The sequence below is a fragment of the Eleginops maclovinus genome, chromosome 1, assembly GCF_036324505.1.
Source record: "Eleginops maclovinus isolate JMC-PN-2008 ecotype Puerto Natales chromosome 1, JC_Emac_rtc_rv5, whole genome shotgun sequence".
NCBI lineage: Eukaryota > Metazoa > Chordata > Actinopteri > Perciformes > Eleginopidae > Eleginops > Eleginops maclovinus.
In genome coordinates, this window is record NC_086349.1 from 23,020,748 (window position 1) to 23,045,858 (window position 25,111).

The window sequence follows — 25,111 nt, forward strand, 5'->3', positions numbered from 1 at the left end:
ATTTTTGTGCATATAGCACAGGTAAATAACAACTAAGATAACGTGAAGAAAAACCCTTAATTTTAAAGGTAAATTCAAAAGAAAAGAGGAAATTAAAACAGAAAATATTAATTGCCAAAGTCACATAAAAAAAAAGGCCTTAATTTCATATGTTTACTTATGTATTGTGTAGTGTTACTCGTTAGGTTTCTATCTTTGTAACCTTTCTTATGGATTTTCTCCTCTAATTTTGCAGTTTTGCTAACTTTGCACATTTTAATCAAGTTACACTGTCCCTACCAACGAATAAATGTGTGTGTGTGTGTGTGTGTGTCTCCTGCTCCGGTGTGTGTGTGTGTCCCTGTAGAAGCTGGAGGAGCGTTTCAGGATCAGCAGGCGGGAGCTCATATCGTTCGAGTTCACCATCCTGGTCGCCCTGGAGATGGCGCTCTACCTCCCCGAGAGCAAAGTCATGCCGCATTACAGGAAGCTGGTGCAGCAGGCGTAGCACAGACACACTGACTGTGGTGGACGGGTCTTCATCAGGCCTGGCTCAGAGGAACTAAGACAATTGGGTTCAACCCCGCCCCCCTGCTCACAATGCCGACACCAAAGCTCCTCTACACTGTAATGGGAGGACGACAGCACGGTAACACAGAGAGTAACGACGCTTTCTCTCCTCCCTAAAAGACTAGAGTGACGACACTTTGTGCTCCACGGTTCAGAAGACGGGGTCATTGAAGGTCAAATTCATCACAAATTCACGGCTCCGTTATGATTTTTATTTGATTTGTTTTACCTAAGGTTTGTCCTTCTAGCTTCAGAGTTTTAGTAATGGAGACGTTGCTCTCTAAGGGTTGCTGGTTCAAACTTGTCTGACACATTTAGTTAGTTTTAGTTAAATCTGATTTATTGTACAGCATTTGCAAAGCTGTGTTTGGCAGCTTTGAGTCATCCTTTGTTAAATCTCTGAAGTTATATGCAGCTTTTAAATGATTCAGAATTTTTAGTCAGTGAGGAAATTTGCTCTAAGACTTAAGACTTAAGGACATTTTCAACCTCACACCCGATCAATTTGCTGCCAAAGATTTTCCAGAATTAAATATCTCAAATGTTTCGTAACACAATTTCCTCAAAACTTCTTGCATTTTGCCCTCTAATTTAGATGTGTGAAGTTTGGATTTGACTTCCTCTGAAGCGCTGTGGCCCGAAGCTAGTGAGACTGTGTTAATGAAGAATGTCTTGATATGATTTCCTTTTTCCAGTTAAATGTGCTGTCAGTCATTTAACACACATGATTAAGCACTTGACAATCGTTTCACTGCATAAGAAAATATATATATATATATACTGCTGAGTTATTTCAGCAACGGTAGCGAAAATATTGCCGACATCCTCGTATTTTTTACAATCGGTAAAAGCAGATCAATTCAGGCCAGGTGACACCAGTTTCCGATCCTTCCTTTCATATCTCGTCTTCTTGCTGGAGTAGGATGTCGTGTGGACTGTCATCAATGACTCTCTCTCTGAACATGCTCCTGATTTAGCACCATGACTCTACCCTCTCTATCGGTCCCTCATTCACTGCCCTGATCATACTACAGAGGAAATTAAATCATCAATCAAGTCACAATAATCCTGAGCAAACACGTCGATATTGATATTACGACAGTATGGTAGGTGCTTCAAAAACCTGTTACATAAGGAACATCTTGATAAATAATCATCACTGTTGTGAAAACAATGACTAAATGGGTAAAATAAGTAGCTAGAACAGTCTAGAGGAAGACATCACTATACTGTAATGCAGCCTTTAAAATCAGGAACACACACTCAGAAATTAAAGATGATTTTTAGTCTCTGATCAGTATAATATTGATATGTTGCCGAGCTCTTATACTTTATTTTAGGAAAGATTCACGTCAACCGCTTTACTTTAAGACACATTGAGAAGTGCCTTGCCTCAGGGCACCGGTCTGTATGAGGCATCCTGGAAAACAGTAAATCTGTTCTTGTTTTCTACTTTGAGATCGCATAAACACTGTGTCCTATTGCAAGAGTGCATGTTAATGATGGTATGCATTTCAAGTCTGTGCTAAAGTCTTCTTCAGATGCAACCTCACGTCCTAAATAGGTGGAAATATTATCACTTATGTATTGTCTATTTTCTTGAACGCATCTCGGCTGATGTCACGCAGCAGCAGATCTAATACATGATATTAGCCTTAATTGACTGATTGACACTGAAACAGAAACTGCTTCTTCAGGTGGACGGAGAGGGAATACTCTGGTTCATCAGAGGGAACTCACTATAGACTGTCTGCACTGTGAAGCAACACCAACCAAAAAGACCATTCTTTACATAAAAATACTTTTCACTCGAACATTATTCAATCTTTTTTTTACTGTATCATAAAGGGACACACATTCAACCTAACAGAGACCTCTAACAGGATGAGTGTGCCTGTGATTTCTCCGTATTGCAGAGATAAAGATCCACAGAGTGTATATTTTCTTCTAAAACAATTTTTGAGGAGAGGCGACAGTACAAACACTCTGTAGGGCTTCTGTTGTTTTTGCACTTTGCCTCGTTGCTTCACAATCCTGAGTCTTTATTTTATGACTTATAAGTAACTGGCTAATAATAATATTTTTCTACAATAAATGTGTGAAGTATGTTGTTTATTTAAAGACTGACCGAGTCACTGAAGCTAAGATGAATTAAAAATATCCTTCTCTCACATCTTCCACTCGTGTGTTAAAGCGTGTGTTGTGTTTTGGAGTCTGGGTTCATCTGCACAGCAGTGTTGGAGCAGGAGAGCTTAATGGGGTTAAGTATAAAATGCACAAGTTTTGTAGCGTATTTGCTAAATCAATTTTAAAGACAGGTTTTACTTTCAGTTTTCTCTCCTGCTTTGAAGTGAAGAAGAACCCATGCTTTCCGATTTAAATTGAGAGCAGAGTCGCAGATATAAACTGTTTTGTCTTTGAAAGGAAAAGCACATTTTGGCAATAAGCACAGAGCTTCCTTTTAATAAATGTGATGCAATACGAAAGGCATTTTAAAAGAAGCACTATGGATAAATATAAAGCTCTGCTTGAGAGTAGAATTGGCACAGAATCTCCCAGAGTCGTCTTCTCTACATTAGAGATTTGTAATTTTGAGTCTATGCAGCTTTTGTACTGTCAGCTGACCTTCATCCTCCTCCTCATCCTCCTTTGTGTTTACCTGTAACGTGCCACGTCAATCATTCAAGCTCTTTATTTAAACCTCACATGTTGTGTTTGTTATCGAGTCATTGTTTTTATCTTTTACTTTGAGCACTGTGAGTTTGTAAAAGGGAGATATTAATGTTTGTCTTCCATTTCTAATTATTGGTTGTTCGTTTTTTTTACATTTTTTTATTGTTTTTTTAACGGACAATAAAAGGGAATATTATTTATGCTGTTTTGGGTTTAGCTGTTGATGTCTTGTGTTGTGAAATAAATGAAAACAACAAAGATTACAGAAGACGATAGTTAATATATTTGTGTTTGCTGTGTCTTGTACCGGCTATATTGTCCCAGCTGTTTATAGTGTTACACAACATGACAACACTGACCTGGAGGAGACGAGTGGAGGAAAATATTTATTCTAACATTTTGTAAAAGATGAAGACCATATACTGTTTAAACTGCCAATTCATGTCCAGTTTATTTTCAATAAATATGTAAAGAACTGCGTCTGTTCTAATTCATTCTTTTACCCCAGTCCTTTTCCCTCACTTGTGTGTCTGCGTCTTTATAGACACACACAGCGTCCCCACACACATGTAGGCCTTTAAAACTAGGGAACAAATCACACATTTCCTTATGTTTAATACAGTTTCCCAAACCACATGAAATGACATCTTTACAACATACTAAACTCTTTTTAAATGAACATTTTTGTGGCATAAAATCAGAATCCTACAGTATCAAATATGAACGCCTATGCTCAACAATCGTATTTTTTTCATGAAATACTATATGATGCAATGTTTTGACAATTTTTATGACAAAACCAGGATGTGGCAGTACTATTGAACATTTAAGGACTTTTGTGGAGGATTTTGTTGCCAAAGGAAAAGCCAAATAATATAAAAGAGAAATATTGACAAAAGAAAATCTGAATAAAAAACTGAAATCCGTAATATAATATATATATTTTACATATTATACTCTGACACCTTGTAATGGTATTCTATACTATCACATTTTACACACAACCCATAACATTAATACACTGCCTGGCAAAAAAAAAGGTCACACACTCTAATATTCGTTGGACCGCCTTTAGCTTTGATTACGGCACACAGTCGCTGTGGCATCGTTTCCACGAGCTTCTGCAACGTCACAACATTTACTTATGTCTTGCATACATTTTACGCCAAGATCTTGTATTGATGACGGGAGATTCGGACCACTGTGCAAAGTCTTCTCCAGCACATCCCAAAGATTCTCCATCAGGTTCAGGTCTGGACTCTGTGGGGGCCGATCAATGTGTGAAAATGAGGTCTCATGCTCCCTGAACCACTCTTTCACAATCTGAGCCCGATGGATCCTGGCATTGTCATCTTGGAACATGCCCGTGCCATCAGGGAAGAAAGAATCCATTGATGGAATAACCTGGTCCTTCAGTATATTCAGGTAGTCAGCTGACTTCATTCTTTGGGCACACTGCTGAAACTAGAGCAGACCAACTGCAGCAACCCCAGATCATAGCACTGCCCCCACAGGCTTGTGACTTTTTTTTGGGTCGGGCAGTGTATAATGTTGCGACAGACTAGCTTCTAATTTATTTTTTCTCTCTAGATAAAAGCTCGATAAAATATGTATTGAAAGAAGTTTACATTTGAATTCATATCAGGTTCAACTTCACTGAAATATGTACATATCTGTGTTGGTTTTAATTCATTCAGCTTTTTGTTGTGAGCTGATTTATGGTTTACTTCTTCGAGCGACTGTAAAAGTGTTTGATCAATAAAATGTATTATTATAATTTAGACTATGTGACTTGCAAATTAAAAACCAAATAGCTTTTGTTTACTAATACAAACCCTACAAATGAACTGAGTTGAAGCTTAAACGTATGTATAGCAACAGTGGAGTTCAGAGGAAAAGACGTCCAAACGCGCTTCTACCCAAAGGACGAAGTAGAGGACCTTATCTGTGGAGCGACGGCCGCTGCACTGATGGAAAAATCCTCCTCAAAGTAGGTGAGTTTGCCTTCAGTCTGCAAGATAACAAAGAAAAGTTTAGACCTTTGTGAGTTTACTCTTATATTTTTTCACATGAGAATTATTTCAGCACGGAAATCGCTTCTTTTGAAATATTTGTCTCTTTTTTTTAAATATGGAAGTTCTTTCTCTCTGTTCATACATCTGAACTTCCTTCTTAATAATCTCACAATGCAGTGGTTCCTGTTTCTTAAGAAGGCATCAGGTTATACTGACAAACAATCACTGATGTAAAATTAAGTTTGACTACTCTAGGTATTTTAGAATTTAAAGATACTGTTTGCTGAACTCACAGCTTCAGTCATATCTCAGTGTTTGCTTACTGTCTTCTGTGAACTGGCTGCTGTGGGAAGGGGAGAGAACAGACATTTCTGCAGGAGGAGATCTGCTCCCTCTGACCTCCTCTCTGACCTCCTCACACACTCTGTTAGCCTGCAGGAGGTGACAACAGGTTTCTATTAATACCAGACATACAAAACAAATGCTGAGATGTCCCAGATGTACTCAAACTCACCTCTGTGACATTAACATACTCAGCTTCCTCAGCAGTTTCTAAAAGACATCACTTCAGAAGATTAGGTCCAAATGATTCTCTTTGTTATGTGTGTGTTTACTGTAGACTCACCTCTGGGTTTCCTGGCCCTCCTCTTGCAGAATATCAGCACAGACGCTGATATTACGATGATCACGACGACCAGAAACAGACGCACAAACAGAACCACACCTGAGAGCAGAAGAACAAGTTTGTGTTTGATACTTCCTGGTCCAAAGATACAAACATAAACTAGAAGTACCTGGACCATCTGAAGCTGTCGGTACTGTTTGAGGCTGCATGGTGCGTTCAGGGGAGGCTGATGAAGGTACGGAGCTCAGACTCTGAGTTGAGGTCAGGGAGGAGGCTGATCGGACTGATGTTGGAAAAGGTCGGAGAGTCACTTCTGGTTTTGAAGATGTTGGAGCTGTGAACAAAAAGAAACACAGTGAAACAGAAATCAGATACTGATTGGACAAAGAGCTGTATTAACATGTCATTAAAAATAAAAGGTATCTGCAAATACATCAGAGCATTTCTACTCATACAGCTAAATGCAGAATCTAATTTATGTGTTTAGTACAGCAATATTTAAATGAGCTGTACAGTTTGTAATGGTTATCAGATATATAGCAGATTAACTATTGTTCATTTTAAATGAGCAATTTAAAATGTGAAGCTCTTAATATAACTGCAAAACATATTGGGTTTGAAACAGCAGCAGCTGTGACTGAACAGTTCACTTAAAACGCCCAGAAGAAACTCACCTTCTTTAACTGTGATCCTAAAGTCCTTGTATGTGTTGGAGGTATGTAGAGATCTGTCCAGACCACATTGGTACCATCCAGCATCAGACTTAGTCAGCTTTGTGATGCTCACATACAGAATTGTAGAATATGCTGGATAAAATCCTTCCTCATATCTGATGCTGTATCTGCCTCTCTGAGCTGTGTCATCGGTCGTTTCAACCAGAATGTTTCCTTCTTCACATCTTCCCTTACAGAAGAGCCTCCTATATCCAGAGAAAGAAAAGGAGCATCTGACTGTGATGTCTCCTCCTTCAGTTCCTGTACGGTCGAGGTTTTCTGCGTTGATGAGACCACCGTTTCCATCCTGCAGCGCTGTTGGGATGATGAGCGATCAATAGTTAATATCTTTTGCATTTTGAATATTTTTGATTTAATGTTTTATATATATAATATTTACATAGTTTTGTAAAATCCCGGCATAATAGCAAATAAGATACTGATAATGAAATATTATATTCAGGTTAAAAGATAATTATATTTAACATTTGATTTATATATTTTATCTATATTTTTATATCATGATACTTTGCTGTTGTTAGAAATGCATTTCTAAATATCAACAGCTCTCAGTTGGTGAACGAAGCAGCTAACAGAAGTTTACTGCTGCAGGTTTTCCTCTGAAGCTGCTTTTAATCGAATAATCTAAGTGTGTTAGCAAAGTGCAAGTTACTGAAAGGAAGCTAATGAGGAACATAAATTGCAAGTTATATGTTTGTAAAAACTTGTAGATTCAACTCAATTAAAGTTAGGCTGAAGCAACGGAAAGAATGCTGTACTGTTTAACAGAACAAACTAAATAAAAGCAACGATATAACCGCAGAACCAGTGAAGAATAAGAATAGTTGATACTTGATAATACTTGTGATTAACTACATTTTAAAGGAGACTCATACCAACATGAAAAACCACAGAAACCATCAACATGTTGGACTGATATGAGGTGATGCAAACAACAACACAATCTTTATATGACTGACTGTAAAGAAACAAGACAATAAAAAACAATCGAGAGACTGATAGAAATACTCACTGAGGAAGAGGAAGCAGATCAAAGTGTGGCAGGCGTTCATGTTTGAGGATGTGATGGTTTAACGCTGCCTCTCTTCTGTCTACACAAACCAGGAAGAGCTTTACTTCTTCACTGATGAGGGAGTCCCCTCCTCCAAACACATCCCACACACTGAACTCTACTTTTCATGTCATTACTTTCAAGCTTATGTATGATTTTACATTAAAACTACTCTTTGTTGTAAACTCATGTAAACCTCACTTTAAAGTAGTTTACCAGCTTCAAATATTTCTGGTTTGAAATAAAAACATATGACACTTGCTTTCAAAAGCATCTTTGAACACTTCCCAATTCTTCTGAATTTGTTTATTTTGTATTTTTTTATACGTCATTCCTGTAACATAAACAGTTTCAAAGTTATGCATCTTTTTCTCTACATAAGTCATGCTAGAGATAAGGTAAAGTATGAACAATGAATAAATGTCTGCTGCATGTCATCCCCTCTCTCAATATATCTGTCCTGTACATGTTACAAAGCCACACTCTTAAAAAAATAACGTTTAAATATAAACACATTTGTGTGTGAATCACTACAGACCAGTTTTTTTTATTTATCAGGCCATCGTGTTTATCATGGTTAGAGCTATCACCTGAACACATCAGATATAGTTTTGAAACACACACCACAGAGGGCCCTGTGGGGCGAGGAAGCTGTAATGTTGGAAAACTCCTCCTCAGAGCAGGTGAGATTACTTGAGTCTTGTTCAGTCTGCAAGAGAGGAAAAAAACTGTCTTTATCACTGTTTTAGTTTACGCTCCGTTGGTGGAAGGTGCGTCATGTGAACTGGCACTTGTGGCTTTAGAAATAATCCAACACTGGCCTGTTCCTGTTTCTCAAGGCAGCAGTTCACTTAGAAACATACACTGAAAATATGTCTCACAAAAAAAGAAGACGCTTTTAATCTATTCTGCAAGGAAATGTCCGTACTGTACATTAAAGATGTCACCAGTTATTTTAGCATTTGAAGTCTAAAGATACTGTTTGCTGAACTCACAGCTTCAGTCATATCTCAGTGTTTGCTTACTTTCTTCTGTGAACTGGCTGCTGTGGGAAGGGGAGAGAACAGACATTTCTACAGGAGAAGATCCGCTCCCTCTGTCCTCCTCTCTGACCTCCTCACACACTCTGTTAGCCTGCAGGAGGTGACAACAGGTTTCTATTAATACCAGACATACAAAACAAATGCTGAGATGTCCCAGATGTACTCAAACTCACCTCTGTGACATTAACATACTCAGCTTCCTCAGCAGTTTCTAAAAGACATCACATTCAGAAGATTAGGTCCAAATGATTCTCTTTGTTATGTGTGTGTTTACTGTAGACTCACCTCTGGGTTTCCTGGCCCTCCTCTTGCAGAATATCAGCACAGACGCTGATATTACGATGATCACGACGACCAGAAACAGACGCACAAACAGAACCACACCTGAGAGCAGAAGAACAAGTTTGTGTTTGATACTTCCTGGTCCATAAACACAAACAACAAACTGAAAGTACCGTGACCAGCAGCTGGAGCTGTCGTTCCCTGGTGAGGCGGCGTGGTGCGTTCAGGGGAGGCTGATGAAGGTGTGGAGCTCAGACTCTGAGTCGTGGTCAGGGTGGAAGTTGATGGTGCTGATGTTGAAAACGGTCGGGGAGTCACTTCTGGTTTTGAAGAGGTTGGAGCTTTAGAAAGGAAACACAAAATATACATTGAAAAAAGAGCTGAGATGGTGCAACAGTATTTAAATCAGATTGAATGTTTTCAAAGGTTATTGGATATTTAGCAGATTAAATATTGTTTTTGTAAAATGATTTTTTTTTTTTTAAATGTGCAGCTCTAAATACTCACCTTCTTTAACTGTGATCCTAAAGTCCTTGTGTGAGTCGGAGGCAGGTAGAGATCTGTCCAGACCACATCGGTACCCTCCTTCATCAGACTTGGTCAGCTTTGTGATGCTCACATACAGAATTGTAGAATATGCTGGATAAAATCCTTCCTCATATCTGATGCTGTATCTGCCTCTCTGAACTGTGTCATCGGTCGTTTCAACCAGAATGTTTCCTTCTTCACATTTTCCCTTACAGAAGAGCCTCCTATATCCAGAGAAAGAAAGGAGCATCCAACTGTGAGGTCTCCTCCTTCAGTTCCTGTACGGTCGAGGTTTTCTGCGTTGATGAGACCACTGTTTCCATCCCGCAGCGCTGTTGGGATGATGAGCGATCAATAGTTAATATCTTTTGCATTTTGAATATTTTTGATATAATGTTTTATATATATAATATTTACATAGTTTTGTAAAATCCCGGCATAATAGCAAATAAGATACTGATAATGAAATATTATATTCAGGTTAAAAGATAATTATATTTAACATTTGATTTATATATTTTATCTATATTTTTACATCATGATACTTTGCTGTTGTTAGAAATGCATTTCTAAATATCAACAGCTCTCAGTTGGTGAACGAAGCAGCTAACAGAAGTTTACTGCTGCAGGTTTTCCTCTGAAGCTGCTTTTAATCGAATAATCTAAGTGTGTTAGCAAAGTGCAAGTTACTGAAAGGAAGCTAATGAGGAACATAAACTGCAAGTTATATGTTTGTAAAAACTTGTAGATTTAACTCAATTAAAGTTAGGCTGAAGCAACGGAAAGAATGCTGTACTGTTTAACAGAACAAACTAAATAAAAGCAACGATATAACCGCAGAACCAGTGAAGAATAAGAATAGTTGATACTTGATAATACTTGTGATTAACTACATTTTAAAGGAGACTCATACCAACATGAAAAACCACAGAAACCATCAACATGTTGGACTGATATGAGGTGATGCAAACAACAACACAATCTTTACATGACTGACTGTAAAGAAACAAGACAATAAAAAACAATCGAGAGACTGATAGAAATACTCACTGAGGAAGAGGAAGCAGATCAAAGTGTGGCAGGCGTTCATGTTTGAGGATGTGATGGTTTAACGCTGCCTCTCTTCTGTCTACACAAACCAGGAAGAGCTTTACTTCTTCACTGATGAGGGAGTCCCCTCCTCCAAACACATCCCACACACTGAACTCTATACTTTTCCTGTCATCACTTTCAAGCTTATGTATGATTTTACATTAAAACTACTCTTTGTTGTAAACTCATGTAAACCTCACTTTAAAGTAGTTTACCAGCTTCAAATATTTCTGGTTTGAAATAAAAACATATGACACTTGCTTTCAAAAGCATCTTTGAACACTTCCCAATTCTTCTGAATTTGTTTATTTTGCTGCATGTCATCCCCTCTCTCAATATATCTATCCTGTACATGTTACAAAGCCACACTCGTAACGGTCAAAGGCAGGTAGAGATCTGTCCAGACCACATTGGTACCATCCAGCATCAGACTTAGTCATTTGTGATGCTCACATACAGAATTGTATTAGATGCTGGATAAAATCCTTCCTCATATCTGATGCTGTATCTGCCTCTCTGAGCTGTGTCATTGGTCGTTTCAACCAGAATGTTTCCTTCTTCACATTTTCCCTTACAGAAGAGCCTCGTTCTTCCAGAGAAAGAAAAGGAGCATCTTACTGTGATGTCTCCTCCTTCAGTTCCTGTACGGTCGAGTGGTTCTGCGTTGATGAGACCACTGTTTCCATCACCAATCACCAATTAGCAACTAGCGCCAGCTATCAATGAAATAGTTTACAGTTCATTTCAACAAAATAAATAAACACAACAGTTGTGAAATTAACTTTGATTATCTGAATTGATGAGAACATGATTGAGTTACATCTGATGTGAGGTGACAGGTGAAGCGTGGCTAACGTCGGAGCTCGCTTCCACCCCGAGGAATCGAGTAGAGGACGTTATCCGCGTCACCACAGGGGAGCGCTGTGGAGCGAGGCAGCGGCACTGTTGGAAAAATCCACCTCAGAGAAGTTGAGATTACTCAAGTCATCTTTAGTCTGCAAGAAAACCAAGAAAAACTTTATCACTTGAGCTTGTTTTAGAGTTCACCCACATGTTTAGTGAGCATCTTTCAGGATGTGTAATGATTCATAGAGTCAGTTCTTTCCTACAAATCTATTTTGTTTCATGAAACTGAATATCTTTATTCCTTTACATCCCCTCACACCTACACGTGCAGTCCGAGGACTTCCTGTTCGAATCAACGGAAGCTCGTGGCTCGATCACAAACCGGCCTGGTTCCTGTTTCTGTTTCATGTTACTCTTCTGTCTTGATGAAAAAAGCAGACATACATCTTTCCATGTTTGTTTTGTGTTTTTGTAAAACCTGCTTTTCCTTTTAAATATGAAGCATTAACTGGGGTAAAGATTGTTTAAAAACACATCTTTAAGCAAATGTCCCCAATCTTCTCTTTCTTTCCAGTGCAAAAGTACTTCCTCTTTAAACAATGACCATTTGTCTAAGGCCATGTCACAAAGCTTGAATACAAACAAAATGTCAATCCACTTTTTTCATCTGCTGTATTTGTGTGTGAGGTACAGAAATCTAAACCATCACCTATCAATTATAACCTCTAAAATGTGTTTGTGTGTGTAGCATAAAACCTAAAACCCTCCCACACTGTTTACTTACTTTTTTCTGAGGAGTGACTGCAGTGACTAAGCTGTAGCTACTGCTCTGTGGTTTCGACTCGGTTTGGTTTGATATATTTGGCATATGAGTAGATGGTAGATATTTCTACAGGCGGAGATTTGCTCCCTCTGTCCTCCTCTCTGACATCCTCAAAAATGTGGTTAGCCTGCAGGAAGTGAGAACAGATTGGTTTTATAATGAGCTGGTTTCACAAAAATGTAATATAGCTGAATCGTCCCAGGTGAATTCCATCTTACCTCTGGTTCAATACCATACTCAGGTTCCACAGCTGGTTCTGTAGACAATGCAGGTAAGGGAATTAAGTCAGCTGAACTTTTTTTTACTTCTCAGACATGTGAATACAACCCCTATTGTCAACTGGTAACATGACTCATGATGTGTTCAGGAGCAACAAAGACAGATAGATGTAACTATTTAAAAAAGAAAGACTGTGGAGCTGAAGTGCCATGAATAGAGAGGTAAACATCGACACAGTCTGGGGATAAACTCGGTCTAATAAACACAACAGTTTGAGAAAAATGAAGTTAAAGAGCCAAGGGGGCCAAATGCGGCCCGCGGGGCATTTTATATCGGCCCTCAGCAAATTCCAAAGTGTAATGGAATATGGCCCCAACCTGAAACTTGTGTTTTCTTATATTGTTCTTCTTAAATATATATGTCAAAACACATTTCACAGTAGTATTGTGTGTGTTAATAAGCCCATATTTCAAATGAATTATGCAAAAGTTGAAAACATTTTTTCGAACAAATCTAAGTAGCTCGTAACAAGCCTAAAAAATACCCTTCCTAGTTCCTCTTATTATAACCAATCTGAAGATTCTGTTTTAGGGGTTAAGCTGCTCACAAAATAAATGAAACTCTATGGACAGCTATGTTGTAGGCCATTGGTTTTCTTAAAGGATTTTCAAGTATCAAGAATAATTTACCTACATTTGATTGATTTAGCTCACTTATGAAGCAATATACCTCACCTCTAGTAAGTCGCCAGCCCTTCGTACGTTTTTTCTGATTGTGGCCCTCTGTGAAAAAAGTATGGACACCCCTGATTTAGAGCAACAGAAATAAACTACGAGACATTTTCGGAACAAACAGCAGGAGCAGTGATCAGTATGCGGTCTATTTAACATTCTTTGCTCATTTTCTAAAGTTATATTTAGATGCAAATTGAGGAAATGAAACAAATATGAGACAATGCAGTGCAAACTTTACCGACTGTAAAGAAAGAAAGAAAATAAAGGAGAATAACAGTAAAACAAAAGAAAGACTGATAGAAATACTCACTGAGGAGGAGGAAGCAGCTCAAAGTGTGACGGCGTTCATGTTTGAGGCTGTGATGGATGCCTCTCTTCTGTCTTCAGGAACTGCTTTACTTCTCTAAATGATGCGAGTCCTCCTCCAAACTCTCTGAACTCTACTTTTCATGCCATTATGTTCAAGTTTATGTATGGTTTCACATTAAAACTGGACAGGGTTGTAACTTAATGCAGTAACATTTTCATATTTCTCTACAATTATTTGTAGGACTGTCGGAATAAAAAATGTCCGCCATTACTGAGTCCAACGTTTCTATTTCATTTGATTTAAACTACAGGTTTTCTAAGCTTCAACAAAATATACATTTATACATTTATTTGTAAATACTATTTCAAAATCAGAATCAGAGATACTTTATTCATCCCAAACTGGAACATGTTTTCCGTTACAGCAGCAAAATATAATATGAAGCATACCAAATGATTAGAAATACAAATTTACCAGGAATTTGAAATCTGACAGCTCTCCAAATGTTCGGAGCTATCAACTAAACACATTAAATATAGTTAAAAAAAACACAGAATAAATACAACATTTAACTGCAGTAACAAAAATATACACATTTCTTCAGATGCAGGAAAACCCATAAAAATATCTGATACTTTTAACATTTTTAATAATAAATAGATTCACTTTGTTCACCGCAGGTTGGCAGTATATTTTCAAACATAATCTAAAAACTAAACTCTAAAAAACGTTGGTTCTTTTTAAGGTGCCATAGAATGGAAAACTGTGTTTACCTTGGCATAGTTGAATAAGGAGAGTTCGGTACATTGAACTGAAATACCGTGAACCTCAAACACCATTGTTTCCTCCTTCACGTGCAAATCATGAATTTGCAAATCACAGCGGTAAAACGGGCGAACTACAACAATCCATGTGTGTTACGTCACACACGGTAGTCCAGCCCCAACATTTGCATACACCAGCTGCTGGAAACACTAATGCTAACACTTACCACTCCGTACCGTTGCTCTCCAATCTCCGACCAACTGGCTGTTCTTCAAATCCTCGGTTTCCTCCTCCGATAAAGGCTCAAACATGTAAGGTTGGATGCCAATAGCCTCGATGGTTCATCTCTCACAGTTTTGCGAACTTCATTTACTTCTGTGTGCTCTGAGGCAGCCATGGACTGCTCCTTGTAAACCAGCCAATCAGAGCAGAGCTCGTCATCATTATTTAAATGAGCCCCCAAATAAGGCCATTCAGCTTGTTTCATTCTAGGACCAAATCATAGGGCTGTAAATGAGCCTGTAAAACCACATCTGGACATTTTTTGGATCAACCAAATGTATATACCTTCTTTGTAGACATCAGAGAACCATTTAAAATACCTGATAGATGCTTTCTATGGCACCTTTAAATTATTAAACCAGATTACATTTTAAATTAATAATTTAAATGATTTGTTTTCATCTGTCCGTCATCCCCAAAATTCACATGAACGGGTTTGAAGCTACATAGAAACAGTGGAGTACAGCGGGGGTGAAGCGTCTGCTGCCCGATGAACAGCGTAGAGGACGTTATCTGTGTGACCACTGAGGGCGCTGTGGAGCGAGGCGGCATTGTTGGAAAAATCCACCTCCGAGTACTCGAGATTACCCTCGTCATCTTCAGTCTGCAAGAACACAGAGAAAAATGTATTCGCCACATGAGCATCATTTCAGGATGTGTACTGCTTCATGTATTTGGGTTTATCTCCACATGTATTTTTGCTTTATCGAACTGTATTTTTGTACCGCACTTTGTCCTCCCCCCTCACTCCTTCACATTCAGTCCGAAGACTTCCTGTTATGATCAACAGAAGATTGTGTCTTGAGATAAGACCACAAATTGGCCCAGTTGCTCTTTCTGTTTTTGGTTTACTGTTTATCTCTTGATGAATATAATATCCACAGATGTCAGTAGATTAAGTTTAAAACCAAAAGCGTCTCCTTTTAAATTTGTCCTCTGCTGTACAATAAAATACATTGTGTGTGTGTGTGTGTGTGTGTGTGTGTGTGTGTGTGTGTGTGTGTGTGTGTGTGTGTGTGTGTGTGTGTGTGTGTGTGTGTGTGTGTGTGTGTGTGTGTGTAGCTTCAAACCTCAAACCCTCTCACACTTTTGACTTACTTTGGCTGCAGTGACTAAGCTGTACTCGTCTGTGGATTCCTCTCCATTTGGTTTGTAATTGGCGTAGGAGTAAACGGTTGACAGTTCTACAGGAGGAGATCTGCTCCTTCGACCCTCCTCTCTGATCTCCTCATACTGTTGATTGGCCTGCAGGAAGTGAGAACATGTTTGCATTAATATTAGCTGGTTTCAAAAACGTGAATGCATCTGAAAGGTTCCAGATGTACTCAAACTCACCTCTGTATCAGTCCCATTATCAATTCCCAAGGGGGGTTCTGAAAAAATGCAGTTTATGAGCTTAAAACACAACTTTATAAGAAAAAATGTAAGATTTTGGGCAGACCTGAACTCCTTTTGGGGTTAAAAAGCAACCAGACGCAAAACATGTGAGCTGTGAATCTACCTCTGTGTGTGTTTATCACCCACTCACTGATCACCATAGCTTTTGCAGAAGACTCTTCTTTGGATTTGTTCTAAATTATTCAAATTGACTGTTTATGTTTTTCCCAAAATGTAGGGTTAACCAAAGTTTCTGAATTCCCTTTTTTTCCCATCATGTCACTTCAATTCCACAGTCTAATATCTGTTCTGTAAACACCCAATGGCCCCTGGTTACATGACTGGTGATGTGTTCAGGAGCATCAAAGACATGTCTTTTGTATAAAAAAAGTGAATGTGGAACTGAAGTGCCGTGAATAGAGAGGATCCAGACACAGGGATAAACTCAGCCTGGTAAAAAAGACACATTTTGAGAAAACAGTAAAGTATTTATTTAAGTAAACAGTCAAGTGGAAACATTTAGAATAAATAAAGAAAACTAAAAAGCTTTACGGACAAACAATCGGAATCAGTGAGAGGTTTTAAGTAAACAGTTTGTCAAAAAAGGCTTCTTAAATTAGGATTTAAATACATACTGATCACAGAAGCGAAGTGCTAGAATGTTTATTAAAGTTTGACTTGAAATAAACTATGACCTTTTCTAATCTAAATGTTAACAGTGAGTTAAGTTACGAGGGAAATAATCGAACACCATTAGTGACTTTTAGAGCAGTGTTTTCAAATTGAGTTGCAAAAGGTCAATTTGTTACATCCAGTTGCCGTTTCCTGCAGCCTCACCTTTCCTGGCCCTCTTCCTGCAGAATATCAGCAACGTAACCGATAGTATGATGAACATGACGAGCAGAATCCCACCGACGTACAGCACCACACCTGAGAGCAGAAGGACATCTTTGTTTTACTCTGATACTTCCTGGTCCATAAACACAAACAACAAACTGAAAGTACCGTGACCAGCAGCTGGAGCTGTCGTTCCCTGGTGAGGCGGCGTGGTGCGTTCAGGGGAGGCTGATGAAGGTGTGGAGCTCAGACTCTGAGTCGTGGTCAGGGTGGAAGTTGATGGTGCTGATGTTGAAAACGGTCGGGGAGTCACTTCTGGTTTTGAAGAGGTTGGAGCTTTAGAAAGGAAACACAAAATATACATTGAAAAAAGAGCTGAGATGGTGCAACAGTATTTAAATCAGATTGAATGTTTTCAAAGGTTATTGGATATTTAGCAGATTAAATATTGTTTTTGTAAAATGATTTTTTTTTTTAAATGTGCAGCTCTAAATACTCACCTTCTTTAACTGTGATCCTAAAGTCCTTGTGTGAGTCAGAGGCAGGTAGAGATCTGTCCAGACCACATCGGTACCCTCCTTCATCAGACTTGGTCAGCTTTGTGATGCTCACATACAGAATTGTAGAATATGCTGGATAAAATCCTTCCTCATATCTGATGCTGTATCTGCCTCTCTGAGCTGTGTCATCGGTCGTTTCAACCAGAATGTTTCCTTCTTCACATCTTCCCTTACAGAAGAGCCTCCTATATCCAGAGAAAGAAAAGGAGCATCCAACTGTGATGTCTCCTCCTTCAGTTCCTGTACGGTTGAGGTTTTCTGCGTTGATGAGACCACTGTTTCCATCCCGCAGCGCTGTTGGGATGATGAGCGATCAATAGTTTCTGTATTCCTGAACAGTCTCTATATTTTTGTACAAACTGTAAAGTCCCCTGAGAGAGATCTAAAATGTGTGACATTGAGCTATTAAACATAAACTTTGATTGACTGACTGACTGACTGACTGACTGACTGACTGACTGACTGACTGACTGACTGACTGATTGATTGTTTGTTTGATTGATTGATTGATTGATTGACTGACTGATTCCTGTAATACACTGATTCGACAGTTACATAAATCAGTCATAGAGCCACAGAGTCACACTGGGAGCCGCCCAGCTCAACCAGTCTAACATTAACAGAAATATGAATATATAAGATAAACTTCATTATCCTGAGGGAAAAAGCTTTGATCGATAGTGTAAAGAGTGCAAATAGAAAGAGATATAGAAGATAGAAAATCTGACAGGTCATTATTAATAAACCACAACAGAGTAAACTGGACTTGGTGCTTGAATCAATGGGTTAATTTATCTGTAACCAATAAAATAAAAATAAAAACTGCTAATATTTATGGGAAGAAAATAAATGAAACAGAAAGAATTGTTACTGTCAGATATAGTGTCATTTATAGAGAGCTGATTCCAGCGGTGGAAAGCTACTAAAAAACTCAAGTTGCGTTCCTAAGTGCAATATTAAGGTACCGGTAAATGATTTTAATTTTCTTAACTTTTTACTCTATTTGATCATTTAAGTTACTTTTCAGACTCAAATTACAAATACAAATACTTGATTACTATTTTAAATAAATTAGGATAAAGCTTAATCAATCCCTTGGTGACATTTTTTAATGAGCTCCACTTTATCAGCATAACAAGAAGACAACTTTAAAAATAAAAAGGTACATTTTGACGATAATGCTTTTGTGCTTTGTGAAGATCTGAATAGGGTTCTAAAGTATGTACTGTATGTTACCAAGTATTTCCTTTTTTCAATCTCTAGTACAAGCACTTGTTTCTCCACTGAGTGACTCGAGCTCCTTTCATCATGTTGTTTTACCACAGAAACCAATGACATGTTCAACTGATACCAGATGTGAGGAAGCAGAGGAGCTGTAAAGTTTAACTGACTGACTGTTAATTAAAATAGGTAAGAAAGGAAGGTTAAGACAAGAGAGAGAAATAACTTGGTAACAAGAGACACAATAACAGAAGCAGTAATTGATCATACTCACTGAGGAAGAAGAAGCAGATCAAAGAACGGCGGACGTCCATGTATGAGGCTCTGATGATTTAAAGCTGCTGTCTTCCGTATTCACTGACAAAGCAGGAACTGTTCACTTCTCTAAATGATGAAGTCCGTCCTCCCAAAACACAACCCACCCTGAACTCTCCTCCCTTCTTCTTTAAGTTTCCTTTACTCGCATGTTCATCGAAGATTTAGATTAGAACTGTGTTTTTTTGTAACATCAAGTGGCATACATTTCTTTACAGTGCAATCAAACCTCTAAAGTAATTGTTGTTGTTTTTTCACAAAACAAGGGAAAGTGAGTCAGCTTAAATATTTTCCCTCAATATAAACAGATAATAATGTAACATTAAGCATCACAGCATAGAATAGCTCAAATGTATTTCAGTCTAGAGAAGATATTCAGTGAGAAATGGTACAGAATAATCTCTGAAGCAACATTCTTTCATTTCTGTCTTTTGAAGTAAATTTACTTTCCATCTCATCACTGGTTTCAGTTCAGTAAAAAGTCAATGAAGATATCATGCAGAAATATGATCGACAGACATGCTTTTGTGTGCATTCACTGGAAACCTCAAACTGATTGTAGACATAATAATATTTGGTTTTATCTGAGTGAGGGTAAAGTAGATTTGGTCCTTATTACTCGAGGCTTGGACATGTAGAAAATGTAAGACATACCAGAAACACAGTAATGGCCTTCTTTAAAATGTAAGTGCAGGATGTGAAAGCAGAAGCTGTCAACATGTCAAATGCTAATACTGTACATAAGAGGAAGCTATGTTATTACGTTATGGTTAACATCTGACAGTACAAACAGAGAAGTGGAGTGTGCTGGTGTGGTTCGAGAGGTTTCTGTAGACACTATTTTCTCTGTGAAAATGACCACTACTTCTGACCAAAGCTGCTGTTTTAGTGAAGGTACTCTGAAGATTCTGAGCAGGAAATTATACATTTAGTTTGTGAAAATCTAAAGTATTATCAGTTTCTTAGTCTATAAATATCTACACTCCAGCAGACAGAGCGCTATGATAGCATCCATTAGCACAGGGCCGGTTCTAGCCCATTGGCTGCCCTAGGCGATATTGAGATTTTGCGCCCCCCCCCCCCCCCCCCCCCCCACATGCACGTATATTTTATATAATATAATATTACATTTTCATTCGAAATATGGGTTGGAGCATGTTCATTTAATTCAATGAGGGTTTTATATCCCATGCTTTAAAAAAAAAAAAAAATCGTTAATCAATGTTGTTAGAACAAAGATGTGTGCTTAAGGGCGCCACTAGGGGGCGTTCCCCCACCAATTTGGCGCCCTAGGCGGTCGCCTTGATGGCCTGTAGGAAGAACCAGCCCTGCATTAGCACACACCTGATAAGTGTCTGATAATGAATGTCCTTTAAGCTCCTTTTTGATCTCAAACAACCCAGACAAAAATGATTATTTATTTGCGGCGAATGCTCCACTTTGTCCACCAGTTAGGTTGTAACTGTGAACCAGAACAGTACAGTTGCAGCAAAAAAAAAGAGCTGAAATGATAGTGTGATAGTGAGTGATAGTTTTGGCTTTACAGGGAGCAAATGAGTAGGAATAAGGATTTGTGCAGCTTTTATTCTACAGTAAATATGTGCTATAATCCACACATGTTTTAATAAACATGTCAAAAACACTGTGTAATTGTGAAAGGGGTTTCTGGTAATGATTAATCTGAAGTGAGTTAACAGGATTTTGCAGTCGCACTTTGACTGTTTTTTGCTTCCTTTATTTTTCACAGTTCAAAAGCAGCAAGCAAACAGTGAGAGCAAACAGAGAAGAAGAGAAAATAGAAATCCCCTCAGTCTTGGTGCTCTCAGTGTTAAGCCTCAAGCATTTCTCTCTGTCTTGAATGGGTTATTATTCAAAAACTGTTACTCACCATCAAACTGAATGTCCTCCCAAAACCATCACAGGTACACATACAACCAAAACCCAGAGGAGACCTAGAGGAGAGAGAGACAGAAAAGAGACTGGATAAAAATCTAAATAATGGAATCTTTTCATTCTACAGCTTGCATTCTTTATTAACTGTACTTGATGGCACATTGTTTGTTTCCAGCAGAGTGTTCGGAGATGGGAACAACAACACATGCAACATCCGTCCAAAAAAAAGGTCACAAGCCTGTGGGGGCAGTGCTATGATCTGGGGGTGCTGCAGTTGGTCTGGTCTAGGTTCAGCAGTGTGCCCAAAGAATGAGGTCAGCTGACTACCTGAATATACTGAAGGACCAGGTTATTCCATCCATGGATTCTTTCTTCCCTGATGGCACGGGCATGTTCCAAGATGACGATGCCAGGATCCATCGGGCTCAGATTGTGAAAGAGTGGTTCAGGGAGCGTGAGACATCATTTTCACACATGGATTGGCCCCCACAGAGTCCAGACCTGAACCCGATGGAGAATCTTTGGGATGTGCTGGAGAAGACTTTGCACAGTGGTCCGAATCTCCCGTCATCAAGACAAGATCTTAAAAAAATGAATGCAAGACAGAAATAAATGTTGTGACGTTGCAGAAGCTTGTGGAAACGATGCCACAGCGACTGCGTGCCGTAATCAAAGCTAAAGGCGGCCCAACGAATATTAGAAAGTGTGACCTTTTTTTTTGCCAGGCAGTGTATGATGCTACAGTGTAAAAACACGATTTCTATGGCAAAAACTCCACTTAAACGTGCATAACTTATTTTGGCCGCTTGATGCAGCAGAAACAGGCTGTAAACAACACTGACAGTGTCATCACCCTGAAGGAGAAGTTGTTAGCAAACTGTTGGTATAATACACACCAAGCCCTGACAGAGAAAGAAACAGTAACATTTATCTGGAGTCTTGTCCAGTCCAACTTTAACAGTTTTGCACAAACGATATTGTTGTATAATATACAAACAATAAAGCTATAATGTCTTTGTAAAAACAAGTAGAAGAAAGTGAACCTTTGCATGCACAAAAACCTAAATACAGTGTTACAAAAGTGAAAGGTTTCGTAACGCAGTGATGTAATGCATTACTAATTACATTTGGGTCATATTATACCCGTTATAATTCTCAGTATCGCAGTTACAACACATTTCAACTGGAAATTAAGTGATGTTTCGTTTTTTAACATTGAGAGACATTCAGACACCAGAAAAAAAAACGATTGTGCGGGTAGATTAGAAACTCACCCAGTACGCCTATTTACGATTGGTTAAGATGGTTGCAGAAACAGAGTCCACTTTTGTGAGATCGAGAGCTGCAGACTCCGAGAAAAGAAGAAATACAGAAGACAGGAGCGCAGTCAAGCCAAAAGAACACTGCAACACTGCTTAAATAACACACTACAGGAAAGGGAAATCCCACACAACACAATAGGGCCCCTTGAATGAAAAGTACTTTCCAAAAGGAAGCGAATGTGTTCATATTTAGTGTATAGTCAACATCATGCAACGTTAACCCTAACCCTTCCCTATACATTCATCCCTATATTAACTTTATCAATATTTGGATTTGTTTTACGTAACATTTTGTGTGTCTCTGTTAAGCTAAACATTTCCCATTAAACATCAGTTTTTTCCACTTTTGCTTTCTGATACAGGAGGAGATCATTTACTCTTTTTATTATAGGCAAAAACTAAATACAAGAAGGTCAATTGGGCTATATTCCTAAAGATAAACCCTACATTACGTTTTCAGGAGTCATATAATCACTGTTTGATTTCTGTTTTTATTTACTTATCTTTTTCAATATATCTGATATCTGTGCTTAGGATAGTGGAGTAATTATGACCCCACCCTCTAAATTTCCTTTCACTTTCATTTTGAGGTCTTTATAAAGACATTGGTTGCATTATTTCAGTTCACTTCTTGCTCTCTCATTTACACAGAGCTCCTTCACATCAAGCAGACTCCTCCAGGTAAGTCATCTACTGTGTAAAGTGTATTATGCTAACTAAATGTATCCATGTTTGTGGTAGGATTTGTTTCCCACAATTTAAACCAATTTGTGATTTATATTTTTGCTGTTTGCGTTTAATTCAGAACTGAATAATACATTGTTTCCCCTAATCTAATATCTAATATATTTGTATTTCCATTTTTACCTCTAATCTGCTGCCAACATTTCCTCTTTCCTTTTCAGAGAGAAACATTTACCGTCAGGATGCCAGGTAGGCAAACATCGTCTTTAAGTGCATTCTTCCATCGAAGAAATATAATATATTTAGGATTAACAGTTTGTTGATGTCTAACTTTGGTCAAACAAAGAACTTTGCATCTCATTGTAGACGTGACATTAATTCAGTCTATTAATCTGGAGATTTAGAAATGAAAGCACTTATTTTCATGTGACTGCAGAGTTCAGAAGATTAACTTGTTAATTACAATGAAATTCAGGATTTACAAGTTAATGTTTTATTACAAATGTTGTAACACTAAGAGCATAAAGAGCATCTGAACTTATATTTGAATATGAGTTTCGTCTATAGAAAATAAAGATGTAATGCATGTCTCTTTGCTCTTGCAGTGGTGAAAGGTGGTGCCGAAATCACTTCTGGTGCATCTGGAATATTGAAGATGATAGACACCTTTGACCGGCCTGGCGAGGCTTTTGCTAAAGGTGCCTATGCAGGTACAGACGTATATGCAGTTGGACTTGAGGATAAACCTGGTAAACGTATCCCCAAGGCCGGAGTTTCCGTATCTGCAGGAGTGGGTCATGCACGAGCTGAGTGGAGCGTTTTTGAGGCTGAGGCCAAAGGGCCCAATGCCAGTGCTGGAGCGGGAGCATCTGCAGGTAATCTCAGTGCCAAAGCCTTCGCCAGAGCAGAAGTGGCCAGTGCTACAGCCTTCGCTGGTCCGGTGAAAGCTACAGTCGGTCTGTCAGCAGACACTGGTGTGAGTGTTGGTGCTAATGGTGTAGAGGCAAAGATTCTGGGAACAGGCTTTTCCTTTGGCAGTAAAATGGGCTTTTCTTTGTTCGGCAGTGGGTTTGAGATTGAATTATGGTAGACCGTAATGACGATGATCGACTCTCTTATCCAATTATTTGACGTGTTCATAATTAAGACTTGTTTGTGGAAATGTATGTTTTCACTTCAGATTTAAGATATTTGAATAAAAGATGTGTACTGTTTAAGTCCAACAAAGAGTGATACAGTGAGAGAAAATGTACTGAAATACAGTGCAAAATGATTGCTCCTTTTCCTGCCAACAACATCATGTTATGTCACTGCCTTCCAATCAACTTCATCAGTTTGTTGACAATAAACTCCTCTGACACTCAAGCAATGTTTCTTTACTTCTTTTTTTCGGTTGCGTTACTAAACACAAAGAAAGTTAATGAAACGGATGCAGTTTTGCACAATAAATACTATATTTTATATATAAAGTTATAATATTTTTGTTAAACATATTTGCAAAACATTGAGTCAAATGATAAATGTCGTATGTAATCATGTTCAATTAGTATGGATAATTAGCAGGATATCTGTTCATTATCAGATGCAGACTTTGTTTCAATTGATTCACAGCCTGTTATGCTAGCTGTTAAAAAATAATTCATGCACAGCTTTGTGTTAATGTAAGCATTTATTTTAGTATAGTTTTTTTACTTATCATATAGTAGTCATACTATAGTAATTGCCAGTTTAAGAACCTGAATAGTTTTAAATGTGTTATGATCAGATAATTAACCTGAAATCCAGACATACCAACTACACGTTATGCAGTCATCGCTTTTGTCTGAAGATGTAAGAACCACTATTTACTGGTTGAAAAGGCACATGGGCGACGATAGGCGTCAGAAAGGGTCTTCACGGTATCTGCACTATTGAAGAAGAAATTGAATGACTTTTATAAACCTCTTAAAAGGAAGAAACATTAACTGTAACCGTGTCAAATCCAAATCAATCAATTAGACTGCAGAGAACAACATTACTGAGATTCCCTGAATTTTGATAACTGAAATATTTGGGTTTCTCTTCCCCAAAGAAATAGGTTCAAATCAAATAAGTATTAGATGTTTTGGAAATTGCATAATCGAATAAATTAAATGCTACTACAATTTCAGACTTTGTTATACTTGAATATGAAACTAATTATTGTATTATTAGTTTCATATTCTACCTATGACTTAATTTTTTAAAAGTCATAATTAAATATGTGTTTGATCAGTATGATTTAAGAAGACGTGGTAGGTGAATACAACATGTACCGGTAATGTTTGAGGAATTATGGACAGAAGCTTTGCA

At 38.2% G+C, this 25,111-nt stretch overlaps 4 protein-coding genes across 6 annotated transcripts in view; 1 reads left to right on the forward strand and 3 right to left on the reverse strand.

Moving 5' to 3' along the window:
* The window catches only part of cables2b (Cdk5 and Abl enzyme substrate 2b), a 41,162-nt gene extending 37,462 nt beyond the window's left edge, over positions 1-3,700 (forward strand). Inside the window, exon 10 of the mRNA XM_063884355.1 lies at positions 347-3,700. Coding sequence (XP_063740425.1) covers positions 347-487 — 141 coding nt within the window. The 3' untranslated portion in view covers positions 488-3,700. The remainder of the gene's footprint in view (positions 1-346) is intronic.
* On the reverse strand, positions 3,655-8,315 carry LOC134864994 (CMRF35-like molecule 8). Of its 3 annotated transcripts, none has more exons than XM_063884373.1 (8): positions 8,272-8,315; positions 7,609-7,687; positions 6,537-6,890; positions 6,032-6,196; positions 5,863-5,961; positions 5,752-5,789; positions 5,531-5,669; positions 3,655-5,233 (listed from the first exon to the last, which is right to left on the reverse strand). In XM_063884373.1, exons 2-7 carry the CDS (start codon positions 7,646-7,648, stop codon positions 5,535-5,537), a joined length of 831 nt encoding a protein of 276 aa, XP_063740443.1. In that variant the 5' UTR covers positions 7,649-7,687; positions 8,272-8,315; the 3' UTR covers positions 3,655-5,233; positions 5,531-5,534. The 3 variants fall into 3 exon arrangements, with proteins under 3 accessions (XP_063740443.1, XP_063740450.1, XP_063740458.1); XM_063884380.1 differs by having other exon boundaries at positions 5,561-5,669; positions 8,272-8,289; XM_063884388.1 differs by lacking the exons at positions 3,655-5,233; positions 5,752-5,789 and having other exon boundaries at positions 5,561-5,669; positions 8,272-8,310.
* Positions 8,118-13,763, reverse strand: LOC134865013 (uncharacterized). The gene is made up of 11 exons (XM_063884399.1): positions 13,525-13,763; positions 13,215-13,262; positions 12,480-12,517; positions 12,223-12,388; positions 10,551-11,587; positions 9,480-9,832; positions 9,146-9,313; positions 8,976-9,074; positions 8,864-8,901; positions 8,673-8,781; positions 8,118-8,356 (listed from the first exon to the last, which is right to left on the reverse strand). The coding sequence occupies exons 6-11, from the start codon at positions 9,748-9,750 to the stop codon at positions 8,352-8,354; spliced, it is 690 nt and encodes a 229-aa protein (XP_063740469.1). The 5' UTR covers positions 9,751-9,832; positions 10,551-11,587; positions 12,223-12,388; positions 12,480-12,517; positions 13,215-13,262; positions 13,525-13,763; the 3' UTR covers positions 8,118-8,351.
* A 131-nt stretch (positions 13,764-13,894) lies between these two features.
* LOC134864987 (uncharacterized) lies at positions 13,895-22,177 on the reverse strand. The gene is made up of 10 exons (XM_063884366.1): positions 22,049-22,177; positions 21,102-21,356; positions 20,770-20,833; positions 18,841-19,020; positions 17,286-17,639; positions 16,954-17,121; positions 16,786-16,878; positions 15,907-15,944; positions 15,670-15,816; positions 13,895-15,175 (listed from the first exon to the last, which is right to left on the reverse strand). Exons 4-10 carry the CDS (start codon positions 18,878-18,880, stop codon positions 15,014-15,016), a joined length of 1,002 nt encoding a protein of 333 aa, XP_063740436.1. The 5' UTR covers positions 18,881-19,020; positions 20,770-20,833; positions 21,102-21,356; positions 22,049-22,177; the 3' UTR covers positions 13,895-15,013.
* Between the last annotated feature and the right edge of the window lie 2,934 nt (positions 22,178-25,111).

Coding starts and splice junctions, on each gene's coding strand:
- LOC134864994 (XM_063884373.1), bottom strand. CDS start 7,648: ATGAACGCCTGCCACACTTTGATCTGCTTCCTCTTCCTCA. Junction 6,891..7,608: donor GATCTGCTTCCTCTTCCTCA/GTGAGTATTTCT, acceptor TCATCCCAACAG/CGCTGCAGGATGGAAACGGT. Junction 5,670..5,751: donor AGTATGTTAATGTCACAGAG/GTGAGTTTGAGT, acceptor CACCTCCTGCAG/GCTAACAGAGTGTGTGAGGA.
- LOC134865013 (XM_063884399.1), bottom strand. CDS start 9,750: ATGCTCCTTTCTTTCTCTGGATATAGGAGGCTCTTCTGTAAGGGAAAA. Junction 9,075..9,145: donor AGCTCCAGCTGCTGGTCACG/GTACTTTCAGTT, acceptor TTCTGCTCTCAG/GTGTGGTTCTGTTTGTGCGT. Junction 8,902..8,975: donor GAGGGCCAGGAAACCCAGAG/GTGAGTCTACAG, acceptor GATGTCTTTTAG/AAACTGCTGAGGAAGCTGAG.
- LOC134864987 (XM_063884366.1), bottom strand. CDS start 18,880: ATGGACGTCCGCCGTTCTTTGATCTGCTTCTTCTTCCTCA. Junction 15,945..16,785: donor CAGGAAGAGGGCCAGGAAAG/GTGAGGCTGCAG, acceptor GCATTTTTTCAG/AACCCCCCTTGGGAATTGAT. Junction 15,817..15,906: donor ATAATGGGACTGATACAGAG/GTGAGTTTGAGT, acceptor CACTTCCTGCAG/GCCAATCAACAGTATGAGGA.